We start from the raw sequence: 14,348 nt of genomic DNA, 5'->3' as shown, positions 1-14,348 counted from the left end.
GTGTGGTCCAGAGAGGCTTTTTTTTGAGAGCTTTTTCAGATGAGGCTCTAGAGAACAAAGGAATGGTTGTCATCCCCTTCTTGCCTGAAAACAGGTCTGCAAGATCACGTAAGAATCTTCTAGAAGAAGTGGGCCTTGAACTCTTTTTCTGAGATCCTGTCTTGGAGATTTTTTCCTTTTTTTTTTTTTAGTTCCGCCAAGAGATGGTTCAGGAATTTTCTTCCATAATCCCTAAGACACAGTGAGTAACAGTGGTGATGATCAGAACACATGAACTGATCCACTGCAGTGTTAAAGGGGTATTTTCAAGGCTTTTTTTGTGTACCCCTTGAGATCCAGGGTGAGATCTGCTTAAGGTCCCTTCCAGCACAAACCCTTCTATGATTCTGTAATTCCCTTCTGTCCTTGCCTAAAGCTGGCCTCGATCTGGAAAGTCTTCCAAAAAAGAGGGAATTCCTCCAGAGAAATCGGTAGGCTCCATCTCAAAATGTGCACTTTTCACTGAGCCTTTGAGCTGCTCATCTGTCTGCCTTCCAACCTGTCAGCAGCTGTAGGTCTGCAGTGATCTTGGTAGTGTTTTTTGGGGTGAGCTTTAGTGGAACTTTGGTTCCTGGTTGGTTTATGCAGTGAATAGTCAGCATAAAGAAACACTGAGCCTTTGGGTGTGCAAGGTGAGTATTGTGTTAGGTTACTGTGCCCTGACCCAGACTGGAATGCATTGATATATTGATATTGAATTTTGCTGATGTCCATCAGGTTGTTGTCCCCTCCCACACCATGGATTAGTAGGCTCTGGTGTCTTGAGTTTTCTCTGGAAACAGCAGCTCCCATAATACTTCTGTGTGTTCAACAGATGCTTGTTGTTTATAATGTTTATTTTATTGCTCTCAGAGCCTGTCTGCTCTAGCCCCCAGCTCCAGGCAGCCAGCTGACTCCTGCTAAGCATGAAGAGCTTTGTGCTTCCTTGCATGCTGGGAGAAGTCAACTTCAAACCAGAGCAATAAACAAGCTCAGTTTGGGGGCACGAGGGAGTGGCTGAAGAGGGTTGTGTAAGACTGACCTGCCCGCTGTGGAACCAGATCTTCACAAGGCTGTGTCATCAGAAAAAGCACCAATTCCAACTTTTCCATTTCACCTGGTGTAACAACAGGTTACCTAATACGCTCAAAATGAGCTGGATTCCATTTTATTTTTATCCTGAACGCTGAGGGTGAGGGGGAAAGCCATATGTGGGGAGAAAAGCAGCACAGATAGAGAATTGCAGGAGGCAGCTGCTGTTTGCTTAGCCAGGAGTGTAATGAGTTGCTAATGTGATGAGTCATTTAAAGATTTGTTTACGGTGTTCCTGAATGTAGTATTGGAAAAGGGAAGGTGTATTGGTGTCCAAGAACTGACTTCTCAAATATGGATTGGGGGATTTCTGGTGCTGAGAACACTGCAGGGAAATCATCTCCATTCTTCAAAGAAGTAACCCTTCACCTGGGAAATTGGAAGAAACTGCAGCTGGAGTTGGTGGGTTTCCCCTGTGCCTGTTCTCTGTCTGGTGCCTGAGGAGTGCTACCAGCAAGTGCTGCTTTCCAAGACTGCAATGATGAAGTGTTTCCCTCCTTGCTGGGCAGTTGGTTAAGGCAGTTGTTGGGAGAGTTTTTTCTGAAGATGGGAAATGAGGGAATTCCCTGATACAAGGGCCACACTGGCTCCAAGTGTCTGGGGACAGGAAGGTGGTTAGAGGCAGCAGGAACTCAGTCCCTCCTCCTATACAGTTCCTGTCCAGCCCCTCTTGTGCTGAATGGTCCATAAGCTAAGGAATGACTTGGGTGTAGTTTTGCCCACAGCATCCACTAAAACCTGGATTTAATTGACTTGTGCTGTTTTATCAGCTTGGCTGGGTAACAGATGTGTGCAGCTGATTTATCACAGAAGAACTGATAAAAATTAAAAAATACTTGCCTGGAGAAGCTGTGGCTGTCCTCTCCCTGGCAGTGTCCAAGGCCAGGCTGGACAGGGCTTGGAGCAGCCCGGGGCAGTGGAAGGTGTCCCCATGGCAGGAGGTGGCACTGGATGAGCTGTAAAGTCTCACCTTCCCTCTGCCTCAGTGCCCCGGGCACTCGGACTCCAGGCTCTCCAAGAAGATCAAGTTTTACACTCAAACAGTAGACTTGGAAATTCCTCTTTTAAACAGAAAAAGTACTTAAGGAAACTCCCTAAGCCAATATAAATTTCATTTGGGCATTTAGACAGGGATTCCAGTACATGTAATTCTGCATGAAAACAGTGCCATTAGTTCTGTATTTTAACAATCTTCTAATCCCATGTGCTTCTTAAAAAGTCATGGCTGTTCAAAGCTTTTATTTAGTTTCTGTCTGCCCTGAGAACAGCTGCCACATAAAACAGTTTCGGTTATTCTTTTTTATCTTGTGTTGCCAACAAGGCTCATCTCAGAGAGAGTACCTTGCTTTAGTCATGGAGACATCCATGTTTTCAGTCAACTTTATTGATAAAATAAGTTTACTGTACAGTACACAATTCTAGCCATAAATCCTTCTCAAGCCATCTGCATTACAAAAATAACAGGTATGCAATGAAAAATAGTCACTCCACACACTGTGAAGGCTCTTTAAAATCCTAAAGTGATCAGGGCAGGGGAATGGAAGGGGAGACGTATCAAATGTGAAGACTAGGAGTAGATAAATTAAGTCACATTTTTTTTTAAATTTACAAAAATAAACACTAATCAAGCATTATTTCATAATAGAGCAACCTCAAAGTACTGCCACAGACCAACAACCCTCTCCTGTATTCAGAAGCCAAACCAGAAGTCAGCCACAAAACTGAATTCAGCATCAAATGGACAGAAATGCCTCTTGACACCAGTGCATGGCTGAAAAGATGCTTCTAGAAACAAGAACAACAACTGAAGCCAAAATTCCTTGTAAATTTGCAACAACAGAACACTCCAATGATAAAAGGTGTTGCTTCTGGTAAGTCAGCAGATTGCAAGCCACAGCAAAAATGCGCAATCTGAATTAAAGAAGCATTGGCAAGGTTTTACAGATAATATAAAAGCAGACAAGAATGTTTTGAGCTTGAGCTAAAATGTTACCCCAGAATTTCCCCTCAGCCATTTCACAGGTCTGGAAACGGCTATAACATTTTTCCAGGTATGTAAATGTCCTCAGTGTGTTCTTAAGCCTAGCAAGAAGCTAAGGTGCTCTGCAGAGAAGCAGCAGCTTCTCCACTTCTAAAGCAGGCACCGAGAATGTGGAGACCCGATTTACCTGTCCTTTCTGCAGGTGTTATTAGTTCACTGAAAAAGCATTTACTGCCTGCTAATGCTCCTTTCTCACTTATTTCCTCTTAAAAGCACCACAGGAAGGAGCAGTTCTCTGTTCAGAGAGAAGAGAACAAAGGTACTGTGCTGTTCCAACGTCTGTTCAGTGCCACTGAAAGTTCCCCCTTAGGCCTGTGGAACATTTACCTAGAGCTCAGGGAAGCTGTGCTGGGGCACAGGAAGCTTTATTGAAGCTGGCATGCTTTGAAGTGTTGGATGCTTCGTTACTTCTGTGCTGTCGTCACTGAAAATCAAACTTGACTAAGTAGTGGCTGATTTCAGCATAGCTCAGCTCGTGTTGCTTGGTGGGTTATTGAACAGCCAGAATGTGAAACTGTGGGTGGCAGCTGTAGTGCCACAGTTTTCTGTAGCTGACAGCTTTCACTCTGCTTAACTCACTTTAAAACCTTCTTGATGACTAGTTAGTACCAGAGAAAATAAAAGTATTAATTGCTGCCAACTCTGCCATGAAGCTGCTTCCTCCTTCCTCCATCCCCCCTTTCTGCTTCCACTGCTTTTGTGCTTTCCAGTTGCCATTCCTCACTTAGGAAGTTTGGGCAGGTAACTGGAGAAGACATGGGACTCATGTGGCTTCTTACTGACGGAGAACTGAGCTGGATTTCTTCTCCTAAAGGTAAAAGCTGAGGCAGAATTGTATTGCTACCTGTGTTCCTGAGAACAACAAAGTGGGAACAGCTCTTTCTGTGTTCTCACAATACAATTCAGTGCATATATTTGAAAGAATCTTGTTTCATTTAAAAACTCCAAACTATTGATTGACAGCATTCCTTATGTTTAAAAATTGGCCTTGAAAACGATACCCTAAGGCTAAGTGACAGAAATCCTTAAATTTTATGCTGCCTGTGTTCCTTGCCTATCAAAGAGGTTGTTGCAAAATCAGAATTTATTAAAACCAAAACAAAATGAAAAAATGCTATGTGGATCATGCACAAAGCATATTCATAAGTTACTATTTTCTAAGGCAGAGATCAGACTTGAAATTTTACCTTTATTATCTAAGAGTTGCACTGAACTTTGTATGACCAATAATTTATATAAATTACTTGAAATCTCACCTTTTATCTGTAAAACGAGTTCATATAAAAAGAATTTGCAATTCAGCAAGTGCATTAATCCATTTCCTACTGAGGTCAGATCTATAGCAATCAATTTGTCACTGAGGGTATTGCAGAATACCAGCTGAATTTATGTTACACAGTATAAAAGCCACTGAGCTGGAGTTGGATGCATTCTCTTGCTGATGCCCTATTCAGTAACAAGTGCTTGACCAGTGCCCCCTGATGCTCCATTGGTTTAAGTGTGCAACTGAAGCTTGATGATTCCCAGAGTCCTTAGCTTTTCCTCAGGCTCAGATCACTGCTTGTCACTAATCCTGACAGGGATGTGCTCTCTGATGCATCCTCTTTCTTGAGGTTCAAAAAAGATTCTTTAGTGATTTGAAGAATTTCTCTCAAGCCTTTGTTTTCTTGCTAAAACCAGAGAGAGAAAAACATGTTAAAAGGCTCCAGAAAGAAATCAGGGTTTCTGTTAAAACCTCCCCTCTACTCCAAACTAATGCATAAGGAGTAGAACACTGATTTGAAATCAGTGCTGTGTCTGTCATCTTCTCCAAGGAAGCACATGAGGTTTCTGACCCTCCTGCTCTCTTAGATGGGCTTTAAGCATCCCCTCATTGAAACTGAGCTGTAGTGGTGCTTCCCCTGCTCCAGCAAGGCAAGGGCAACACAACAGCAGTGAGTGACTGGGACAGTGACTCCATAAAACACCTGGGAGGATCTTTACTCCCTTTAATATCTGTGCCTCTGCAGATTTCTCCTCACCTCGAGCTGGGTGATGCGCTCCTGCTCTTTGCAGCCGTGCCTTTCATCCACCTCAATGGCTTTTCTCATTACTGCTGCCATCTCTGTAATTTGGTCCACGTGCACTTGCAGCTCCTGAGATACAATATTTAGTAATACCTTACTGATATATTTTCTGCATTATTAAAAAAAGCAAAGCATTAAACGTGGTTTAGGTGCTTTTTTATCATAGGACATTTTTTATCATAGACCTCAATTCTGGAAAACAAATTCTAACTTTACAGTGTGGGCAGCCACAGTAGTCCTGTTTATTTAAATAAACCTGGTTTGCCCCACAGTGATGCCTCTCATTGGAATTTGATGGAAGCTTAACCAACTGTGCTCCCTTGGCCTCCAACTGGCCAAGGACAACCACAAGTTGGTGCTGTGCTTGCCCTGACCAGGCCCTCCTGTGCAGCAGAAACTGATGCATGTATGTTTTGGATATGCAAAACCACTCCTGTGAGAATAGCAGGGAAAGCCACATTCTTTCCAGGTGTTTGAAACCTGATCTCCAGTACCAGCCCATGGACAGGCATTTCTCTCTAAAAAAAGGAGCAGGTGCAGTGGTCATCCTTACTATGTCATATATTACAAAACTCAAATCTGTCCTGCACTCTCTATTTTAGACACTTTTGCTTGAATCCACCTCCAATTCCAGCTTATCTGGGCTCTGGACTTCAGAGGTTCAGGAAGGGTCACTGTCCCCTTTCCCTGCAATGCCTCATGAGAAGCCTGTGCCCCTCTGATATTTACTGCTGCTCAGTTAACCCAGGCAGCTTAAAGGTATTTCCATCAGCTTTCGTTTTTCAAGTTGTCCTTTATTCCAGCTCTGCCATGATGCCAGTTTAGTTGTGCCTGATCTGGCCTTTGGACAAAATCCACAATATTAATTGGCTAGTATCAGGAAAAGCAGAACAGGAGGGCTGAAATGAAGGACAGTAGAGACTAAAGCTAAATCCCACCTTTAAAAGATTAATTTGATGGGAGATCCATAGAGCTGGCAGATGATCACCTTGCCTTCAAACTACCATTAAGAACTGCCTCAGTTGGAATCATAAACTTATCTGACCAAAACAAATACCCTTTACTGAAGTAAACATCAGCCCTTTCCTCTTTGTCATTCCAATTGCCCAAGTTATAATTAAGCAGTTATAAAATGCCCACTCTCAATGTGAGGGGGCGAAGAAAAACTTGTAAATCTTTATTTTCTTCTCAGTTTCCAATGCAGGTGATGACATGAAACATTTTTTTTTTTTTTAAAGAGCTCCCAAATTTAGCTTGACAGGAAGCTGTGGTCAGGCAAGGATGCACCCTTGAGAAGGCCTGGGTAGGAGCTGTGGGTTTCAGATATACTGCTGTCCTCCCTGCTTCCTGCTTTCACAGCTCGTGTGGGCTCTGGATCAATAAAACTTTGAGCTGTTCCAAGGTCACTGATGTTAGGTCAGATCCTAACACAAAACTGGAAGGCTCTGCTCTGGAAGACACATGTGGAAAACTCAGATGGGGTAAAACCAAAAAGTGCAATAACAGTTGAAAGCCTCTGTCTCTCTCTCTTTCCTACACACTGTTTTTTTTTCTCTCCAAAGAGATAAAGAACCAAAAAGCAGCCACACCCATTTCAGGGCCTTGTTTCAGCTGAGCAAATTCAAACAGCACGCTTAGATCAGGATCACTACTAGCAACACACCCTTTTCTCTCGCATACAACACTATCAAAAACACTGTTGTTCTATTTAAAGGAAGTGCTTCTTCATCTGCATCAATCAGTGCTCTTGTAATAATCTGTAAACAGGCACTAAAGAAACAGCTGGCACTCGAGGAAAACAGCATTACTGGGAACAGGGAGCTTAACTCCTCGGGCATAATGGATTTTTTAATAACAGGAGAGAAGTACTTAAAAAATGCTTCAACGTTGTTCAGTCTTCCTGAATATGAAGCTTGAGGTATAGAATAAATAATGAAATTCCAGAAATCCTGTGTGTCAGGCTAAGGGTGATGAGTGTTTTTCATCAGGCATTCATGAAGGAAGAGGTTTAATGAAAATGTTGAAGCCTAAATCTCCTGTTCCAATTACATTGTGAGATGTTATTTTTTCTTTTTTGTTTCTTTTTCCTGTTTTTCCATTGAAGTGCACCTAAATGAACTATCACAGTCCATTTCAGGATGGATTTTGGTTCTCCTGAAGCTGGAGGAGATGCTATACCATATTCAGAGGTAACTTCTATTGAAAATTATCTATATCTGTCATTTTTCAAAATTTTATGTTAAAAATTCAGTTCTAACCCAATAATGTTTTTCATACCAATGGCACTAATTACACACATAGTGTGTTGTAAGCAGGCAAGAAAGAATCCAATTCTTAAATTCTGTTTTGCCAGTAAGCAGACCCTAACTTTGCTTTGCAAACTTAAGTTCTAAGTGTTTTAAAATCTTTGCCTTCAGGTAACTTAAGTTTATCTACACAGCTGCATTGCTCTAATGATTATTTTCAATGAAATGTAATACTTTGCTAAAAAACTCCTGTTTAGACCTGTTAGTGACCCAGAATAATGAATTCCCCCAAAATTTAGCATATATTCAATATTTGACTATTGAATAACTGGATGAAGCAGGAAACACAAATATATGTTCAGTTATTCAACAGTCAAAAGCACTCTTAATTTTTTAAATTTATTTACAGCATTTAGGGGAAAAATATTTGAATGTTGAATTAAAAAAGCTTGTTCCTCCTATTCTCCCTAAGCATGAGTTTATTAATTATTTATTGGTGTCACAGCATAAGTTAAAGCTAGTCTAAATGTTTGACTATTACTAACCTCTGGAAGTGTAACAGGGCAGTTGCCTTAAAGACTGATGTGAAACGAAAGTAAATTAAGCAAATGCAGTAATGAAATGCTACCTGTTGAAAGTTTTAATAAATAAGAAGCTGGTAAAGTTGACTTACTCAACCGGTAGTTTCCTGTTTGAGTTGCATGGCATGGATTATAAAATTAGGACTCATTAGTACTACAATAGCACAAAAATTGACATGAAGTGAGCTTTGAATTGATCACTACAAACTAAGGTGTTAACTAAAAAACAAAGCAAAAAAACTCAATGAAGTTATTACCTTGGAATGTTGCTCTTTTAACTTCATTATTATACTTGGATCATCCTTTTTGCTCGCCATAAGCAACCTGAACATCTGTTCTCTGTACTTGCTCATGATGAGTTCCAAAGCAGACTGGTGCTCTTCGAGAGATGTGCGCAGTTCTGCCAACAGAATTCAAAATGCACTTAAGAGTTCAACACAGACAACCAAACGAAAATGCACAAGTATTTCAGCTTGAAAAAACCAAAATGAGCCTTTAAATGTGTCCCCACTCCCTGCACCATGAAATCTACACAGGCTCTGCAAATGGCTTTGATGGTGATCAGCCTGGGACAATTCCTGATCAGTCTTTTGTTAGTGTGACTTTGTGTTCAGTTCCTGTGGCTGACAAAAGCCATCTGGAGTGTGGCTGAGCAGCTTTACCCCAGCCACTAAAAGCCACACTGTACAAAAGGCAGGAAGGAGTTCACAAATCTGTTTTAATCTGCAGCTTGGTGGAAACCAGAGTTGGAAAATGCTTCTGTTCAAAATACACTGAGTCAAAGGATAAATAACCCCTGAGATAAGTCAAGACTCATCTGAACTGAGATCACTGAATTCTTTGCTGAATGGAACTGTTAGAATATCTAGGCTTTCCTGGAAGAACAGTGCATTCCTAGTGTATAGAATTCCAGAAGGAATTATACTTCTCTACTTACACCATAACTTGTCCTGGCTGCTCCTAGTATTTTCAGCAGTGGTGAGACACTTCTCCAAAAAGATTGCTACATTGTGGAATTAAGTTCTATTTATCTTTTCACTTGTGCTTACATAAGGACTGAAAAAAGTAATTTTTCTAAATCTAGAGAGACTAAATCTCTCTCTTCAGTCATCAGTCCCAGAGGCTGGACTTTAGGACTCATGAATTGTATTATGATCAGTTAAACTGACAAACTGAAATGAGAAGAAAAAATTTCTTCTGCAGCTATGTTTTGAAAAAAGATCAGTGGTGAAAGTCTCACTATTTCCAGTGGTACAGGCTGGAGCTTGAAAAGGATAGAATATTTATATTTTACCTTTGTTTTCCTGTTGCAATTCCCTAATCTGTCTGTTTTCCTGCTGGATACCCATCACTAGAGTGGACCGAGGGCGATGTCTTGCCACTTCATTGAGCTCTTGGATTTCTTCCTGGTACTGGTTATTACAAAAACAAACCAACAAGGCACAGCATATTTGATTAACCAAAGGCAGGTATTACTCAGCAGGTCACAAAGCACCAGTTCCTACTGTCGCTCACAGTCTGTAATGAGCAAGACAGTGCTTGCTTTTAAATAATAATAATATCAAACACACACACAGAAGGTGTTGCAGGTATCCTGTCCTTTAGAGGCACAAAAACATACCTTTGCTTTTTAACAAGTTTCACACCTTAGATGTGTGTAGTGGATGCTATTTAACCTTCAGTTAATGCAGGCCAAGTTCACCATCAGGCAATTTAAAACTCATAGAGATGTGGTAAAGACAAACCATGAGGTATTAACCTCTCGACATTTACTGTGGCTTCCCAAAACCTTAAACCATAAGCCTGTGTGGGTACAAGTCACTTGGGCCCGAGTCAATGGATCCTGACTCTCCACAGATGGGGAAATGTAATACTCTCAATCTGAAGCTATGAAGCCTCTGCATGACTAGTTTTACAGGGCTGAATTGCATGCAGGTTTTTATTATTTTACAGGCCCATTAACATATCTTGGGTTCATTAAAGTGACAGAATGAACTCCCATATGGAAAATCACATGACATCTTTACGTTTTCCCAGGAGCTGTCTTGTGAAAGTCACACTCAATCTAACAACATGCTTGAGCAGCTTAACATCAGAATAGAAATGAGCACACAAATGCCCAAGAGGCTATTTGGAAACAAAAGGAGACAGTGCAAAGACAAAGTAGTCTGTACAGAAGAATACACCTCAGAGCCTCTGTATGATTCAATGGTCATGCTAAAATTAATGAAAGTATGTAGTATTGCATTGGAGAGCAAACCAAGAGACACTACTGAGTGGTTTGTAAGAGGCCAAGCCCATTTCTACCAGTGTTCTTCAGATAAATGCCCGTTTTCAATATTTAAACTGAAGTAACTGTGAAAACGTTTCCACAGTCTCAAACTATATAAACAAGCTATTTTTAGATGAGAGCCACACCTTTACTAAAAATGTAATGTAAATGTAAAATATAATGTCTACATTACAGGCTTAACCCAACGGCATGCTCATTCTGTGCCGCACAGGAGCACCCAGAGGATGTAAATGCTGTCATTCCCAGGAGCAAGCAGGGCTGGAGGGCAGACCTGTTTCATGGCTTCCACCCGCTTGTTGAGGGCTGTGGTCTGTTCGATGAGCGCCTCGGCCGCGCTGTCGTGCTCCCTCAGCCGCTCCACCAGCGCCTTCGCGTCCGCCAGCGCCTTCTCGATCGTGCAGCTCATTTCTGAACACGACAAAGGCGGCGTTGGCACCGCAGCACCTCTGCCACAGCACGGCTACCTAGGGGATAGATCAGCTGCCAGAGGCAGGGTACTGAGCACAGGAAAACTGGGCAGTGCACGTGCTTCTGTCAGAGTGATACAGAAAGGAAAAGAATGTTACATGAACTCATTCATCTTTAATGCTACTTTTTTTTTAATGTGCCCTCCTAACAGATATACTTCAGGAGAACAGGTATAAATCCAGCACAAAAGAGAATGCTGAAGGATTATTACAGTGGTCTGGAAGATTCTGATGACTTAAATCAGCAGAGGAGGAGCAGCTCAAACTGATGGAGTAGAGAAGATTGCTCAGGGAAAGTTCAGAAGACAAAAGGCTCGTGTTTTGTTCATGTCTATAAATGAACACAAACATCACTGCATGGAATGGAATTGTGACATTTTCAATAGCACGGAGAAAGACAGCAACTCAGCTAATGAAAAGTACCAACTGCACCCTTAAAACATTGGCCTTCTACCTGCAGCACTTTTTGCAGGGATTACGGATTGCCAGAACTGCCAAACTTGCAAAATACTCATGCCTATTGCCAACAATACTGACCTTTACACTACATTTTTTCATATTCGTGCTTGGTCAGTTAAATTTCAAGACCAAGATTTTCAGCCTATGTTTTTATTTTCTTTTAAGGAATCTTGGACTTAGTCTACTGAAAAGGAAATCTATTTAAACTCCTTGAACAATCTTCAGCAATCAAACAGCAGGGACAGAGGTTTATAAGATTTATAGGCCTTCATGATATCAGGGCTAATATTTGGTTTAGGAAATGTTCTAACGTACAGAAAGAATCAACTAAATCCATTTCTTAGCCAGACTTTTGCAAAAGTAAAGATTTTTTTTAAGCATTAAAGATTGAGTCTTTCCTCAGCTACATGAAAAAAAAAAATCAGGTTCATTTTCTAACTTTCTCAGGCACCTTTACACATCATAGCCCAGGACCTTTAAGTGAAGTTTAAAGAAATCCTCAAATTTGCCTCAACTGACCTTTTGCCCCTGTCCCAAGTAAGCAGTAAAAGGAAGGATATTTCAAAGATTTTAGACATTTAGACATTTTACCTGTGTTTTCTGGGACTAATGCGCTATCAAAAGCATCAGCATTTTGGCATGTGCAGGTTTCCTATTTATCCGATAGGGTTTGCATTTAACTTTCCATAGGATATATTTGCGATATCCACGTCTCCAGCAGACTGCTGTGCTATCACAGGCAGTTAATTTATTCACCCTGACTTAGCAGTTGGAGCTCTTTCAAATAGGACATAGAAAGGAATCAGACTGCAGTGTTTTTTAGGGATCTGCTTTTCTTGCTCCTCCCTCCACTCAGATCTCCTACAGAAATGTCCCAGACAAAAGATGACCTTCCACACTAATTGGCTGTAGTGCTGCAGAAATTGATTTAGTGAGATCCATGTTGCTGCTGAAGAGCAGCCTTTAACTCAGCTCGCAGTCCAGGAATTCTCTGGCCCGTATAAACAAAGCCTCTGAGGCCTCTCTGTGAGCTGGGAATACATTTGGCATTCAAACTACAATGCACTTAACACCTCTGATAATTTGCCTGCATCCATATAAAGTTTTAAACAGTGTGTGTGTAATATATGCACTTTCTCATTTTTGCTTCAGCCCAAACATGCCAGGGAAAAGGAAGTTTGTTTGTGGCAAAGCCACTGATGTTTCTTTCCACAGGAAATGTACCCAGAAAGACGTGTGGAATGCAGCCCACAAATTCTGCAGTCACTGTCCCCTGTCAGGTCAGGGCCCAGCTCCAGTTTTCAGACACCATTTGTACCTTAAAAAGCAGAATCACTGTATCATAGTAATTCACAGTGGCCCCAAATCCTGACTACACTACCTTTTGGGCAAGACACTGGTCCTAATCCTAGAAAATTAAAATGCTCTCTTGCTGCCTGTGAAAAACAAAACCTTTGCCTGATCCTGAAACTGAGCTAAACCTGTGAGTTAGCCTGGACATTTAGGGAGTGGGAAAAAAACCCAGTCAAACATAATTGATTTGAGCGAATTCTTATCATGTATTATTTTTTATGAGCATGATTATAGGAGCTGAAGTTAATGAGTCCTGAGCCCAGCCCTCCCAGAGGTGCCCAGCTGCACAGATGCTCGTTAGTGCAACCTTGTCAACAGGTAGCAGAGCACCAACTCACCCCAGCAACACTCCTACTACCCACTGTCACTTCCTGCTGTTTGCTAATGGCTTTCATCACCAAATTAAACACCAAAAAAAACAACGCCAAAGAATAAATATCTCTGAGCGACCACCGCCTTCTCCTAACTTTCTGGCTCTTTCTTTTTTTTTTTATCCTTACTGGAAGCCACCTTTTCCCACGGCTCGTGGGTTTTGTTACCACGGAGACCAGTTTGGCAGCGCTGAGCCAGAATGCAATTTCCAAGCACTTCTAAGAAATTCAGGCTGGCGCAAAAGTCCCGGCGTGACAGGAGCATCCCGGGGGTGTCACCGCCGCACTCCGGCGTGACAGATCCCGGCTGTCCCCTCCGCACTCCCGGTGTGACAGATCCCGGCTGTCCCCTCCGCACTCCCGGTGTGACAGATCCCGGCTGTCCCCTCCGCACTCCCGGTGTCACAGATCCCGGCTGTCCCCTCCGCACTCCCGGTGTGACAGATCCCGGCTGTCCCCTCCGCACTCCCGGTGTGACAGGGGCGTCCCGGGGCTGTCACCGCGGGGAGCGTTGCCTCCTGCCCCCAAACCGCGGCGCCACCGCGAGGCTGAGGGGCCTGCCCCCAAACACCGGCGCCTGTCGCGATATCGGCTCGAGCCGAGACACAAGAGGAGGCTGAGGCGGGGGCAAGGGGTGTCCTCCTCCCTCACGCCCCTCAGGGCGCCCCGGCCCTGGGGCGTCCCAACGCTAGTCTGACCGCGCTCCCGATCGCCTAGCGGCGGCCACAACGGCAACCCCCCGCCGTGTCCCCGAACCCCTCCACGGAACTTACTCATGCCCGGGGCTCCGGCCGCGCCGGGGGTGAGCCCGGACCGGCCCCAACCGATATCAAATGGCGGCGGGCGGCGCGTCCCGTCCCGTCCCCACCAGGGGGCGCCGTAGAGCGGGGGCGGTACCGGCCGCACACCGCTCTCGCGAGAGGACGCCCCTCCGCAGTCGCGGCCCCCAGATCTCGCGATAGGGTGCCTCGCCCTCCCACAGGTCCCGAGTACTGCAGGTCTGAGCAGGGCTTTGAGCCAGATCTCGGGATTTGTGTTAAATTGTACATCAGCAGCTCTAGCGGGACACTTAAGATTAAGCAGTTGCAATGTGAATAGGTTTAGGCTGGATATTAGGACCTTGTGAGGGTGGTGAGGCCCTGGCACAGGTTGCCCAGGGAAGCTGTGGCTTCCTCTGGATCCCTGGTAGTGCCCAAGGCCAGGCTGGACAGGGCTTGGAGCAACCTGGGATAGTGGAAGGTGTCCCTGCCCATGGCAGGGGCTTGGAACTGGATGGGCTAATAGGGCTCCTCCGAGGCCAGGCATATGACTGTATGCTTGTCTCATCTTTCAAGAAAAAAGGGAGACGATTCCAAAATGAC

The 14,348-nt window shown here is 43.4% G+C and overlaps 1 protein-coding gene and 1 long non-coding RNA gene across 5 annotated transcripts; one reads left to right on the top strand and one right to left on the bottom strand.

Annotated features, from left to right (window-relative positions):
• Window positions 1-2,476: 2,476 nt before the first annotated feature.
• On the bottom strand, window positions 2,477-14,327 carry FGFR1OP2 (FGFR1 oncogene partner 2). Of its 4 annotated transcripts, none has more exons than XM_023927559.2 (6): window positions 13,761-14,327; window positions 10,609-10,817; window positions 9,339-9,456; window positions 8,302-8,444; window positions 5,173-5,286; window positions 2,477-4,821 (listed from the first exon to the last, which is right to left on the bottom strand). In XM_023927559.2, the coding sequence occupies exons 2-6, from the start codon at window positions 10,741-10,743 to the stop codon at window positions 4,684-4,686; spliced, it is 648 nt and encodes a 215-aa protein (XP_023783327.1). In that variant the 5' UTR covers window positions 10,744-10,817; window positions 13,761-14,327; the 3' UTR covers window positions 2,477-4,683. The 4 variants fall into 4 exon arrangements, with proteins under 4 accessions (XP_023783327.1, XP_023783330.1, XP_023783311.1 ...); XM_023927562.2 differs by having other exon boundaries at window positions 10,609-10,801; window positions 13,761-13,922; XM_023927543.2 differs by having other exon boundaries at window positions 10,609-10,745; window positions 13,761-13,917.
• On the top strand, window positions 3,152-11,648 carry LOC147653681 (uncharacterized). Its single transcript, XR_015285689.1, has 2 exons — window positions 3,152-7,406; window positions 10,512-11,648. It is a non-coding gene; the product is annotated as an uncharacterized LOC147653681 (long non-coding RNA).
• Window positions 14,328-14,348: the final 21 nt, after the last annotated feature.

The sequence above is a fragment of the Cyanistes caeruleus genome, chromosome 4 (assembly GCF_971803275.1).
Source record: "Cyanistes caeruleus chromosome 4, bCyaCae1.hap1.1, whole genome shotgun sequence".
In the NCBI taxonomy this organism is placed as follows: domain Eukaryota; kingdom Metazoa; phylum Chordata; class Aves; order Passeriformes; family Paridae; genus Cyanistes; species Cyanistes caeruleus.
The sequence above is the reverse complement of the archived record's forward strand: the minus strand, read 5'-3'. Positions and strand labels throughout refer to the sequence as shown.

Bases quoted from the DNA above. Each gene is read 5' to 3' on its own strand.
- FGFR1OP2 (XM_023927543.2), bottom strand. The intron at 8,445-9,338 runs GTAAAATATAAA...TTCTGTTGGCAG, and splicing joins ATTGCAACAGGAAAACAAAG to AACTGCGCACATCTCTCGAA. The intron at 4,822-5,172 runs GTGAGGAGAAAT...CTCTGGTTTTAG, and splicing joins AGCGCATCACCCAGCTCGAG to CAAGAAAACAAAGGCTTGAG.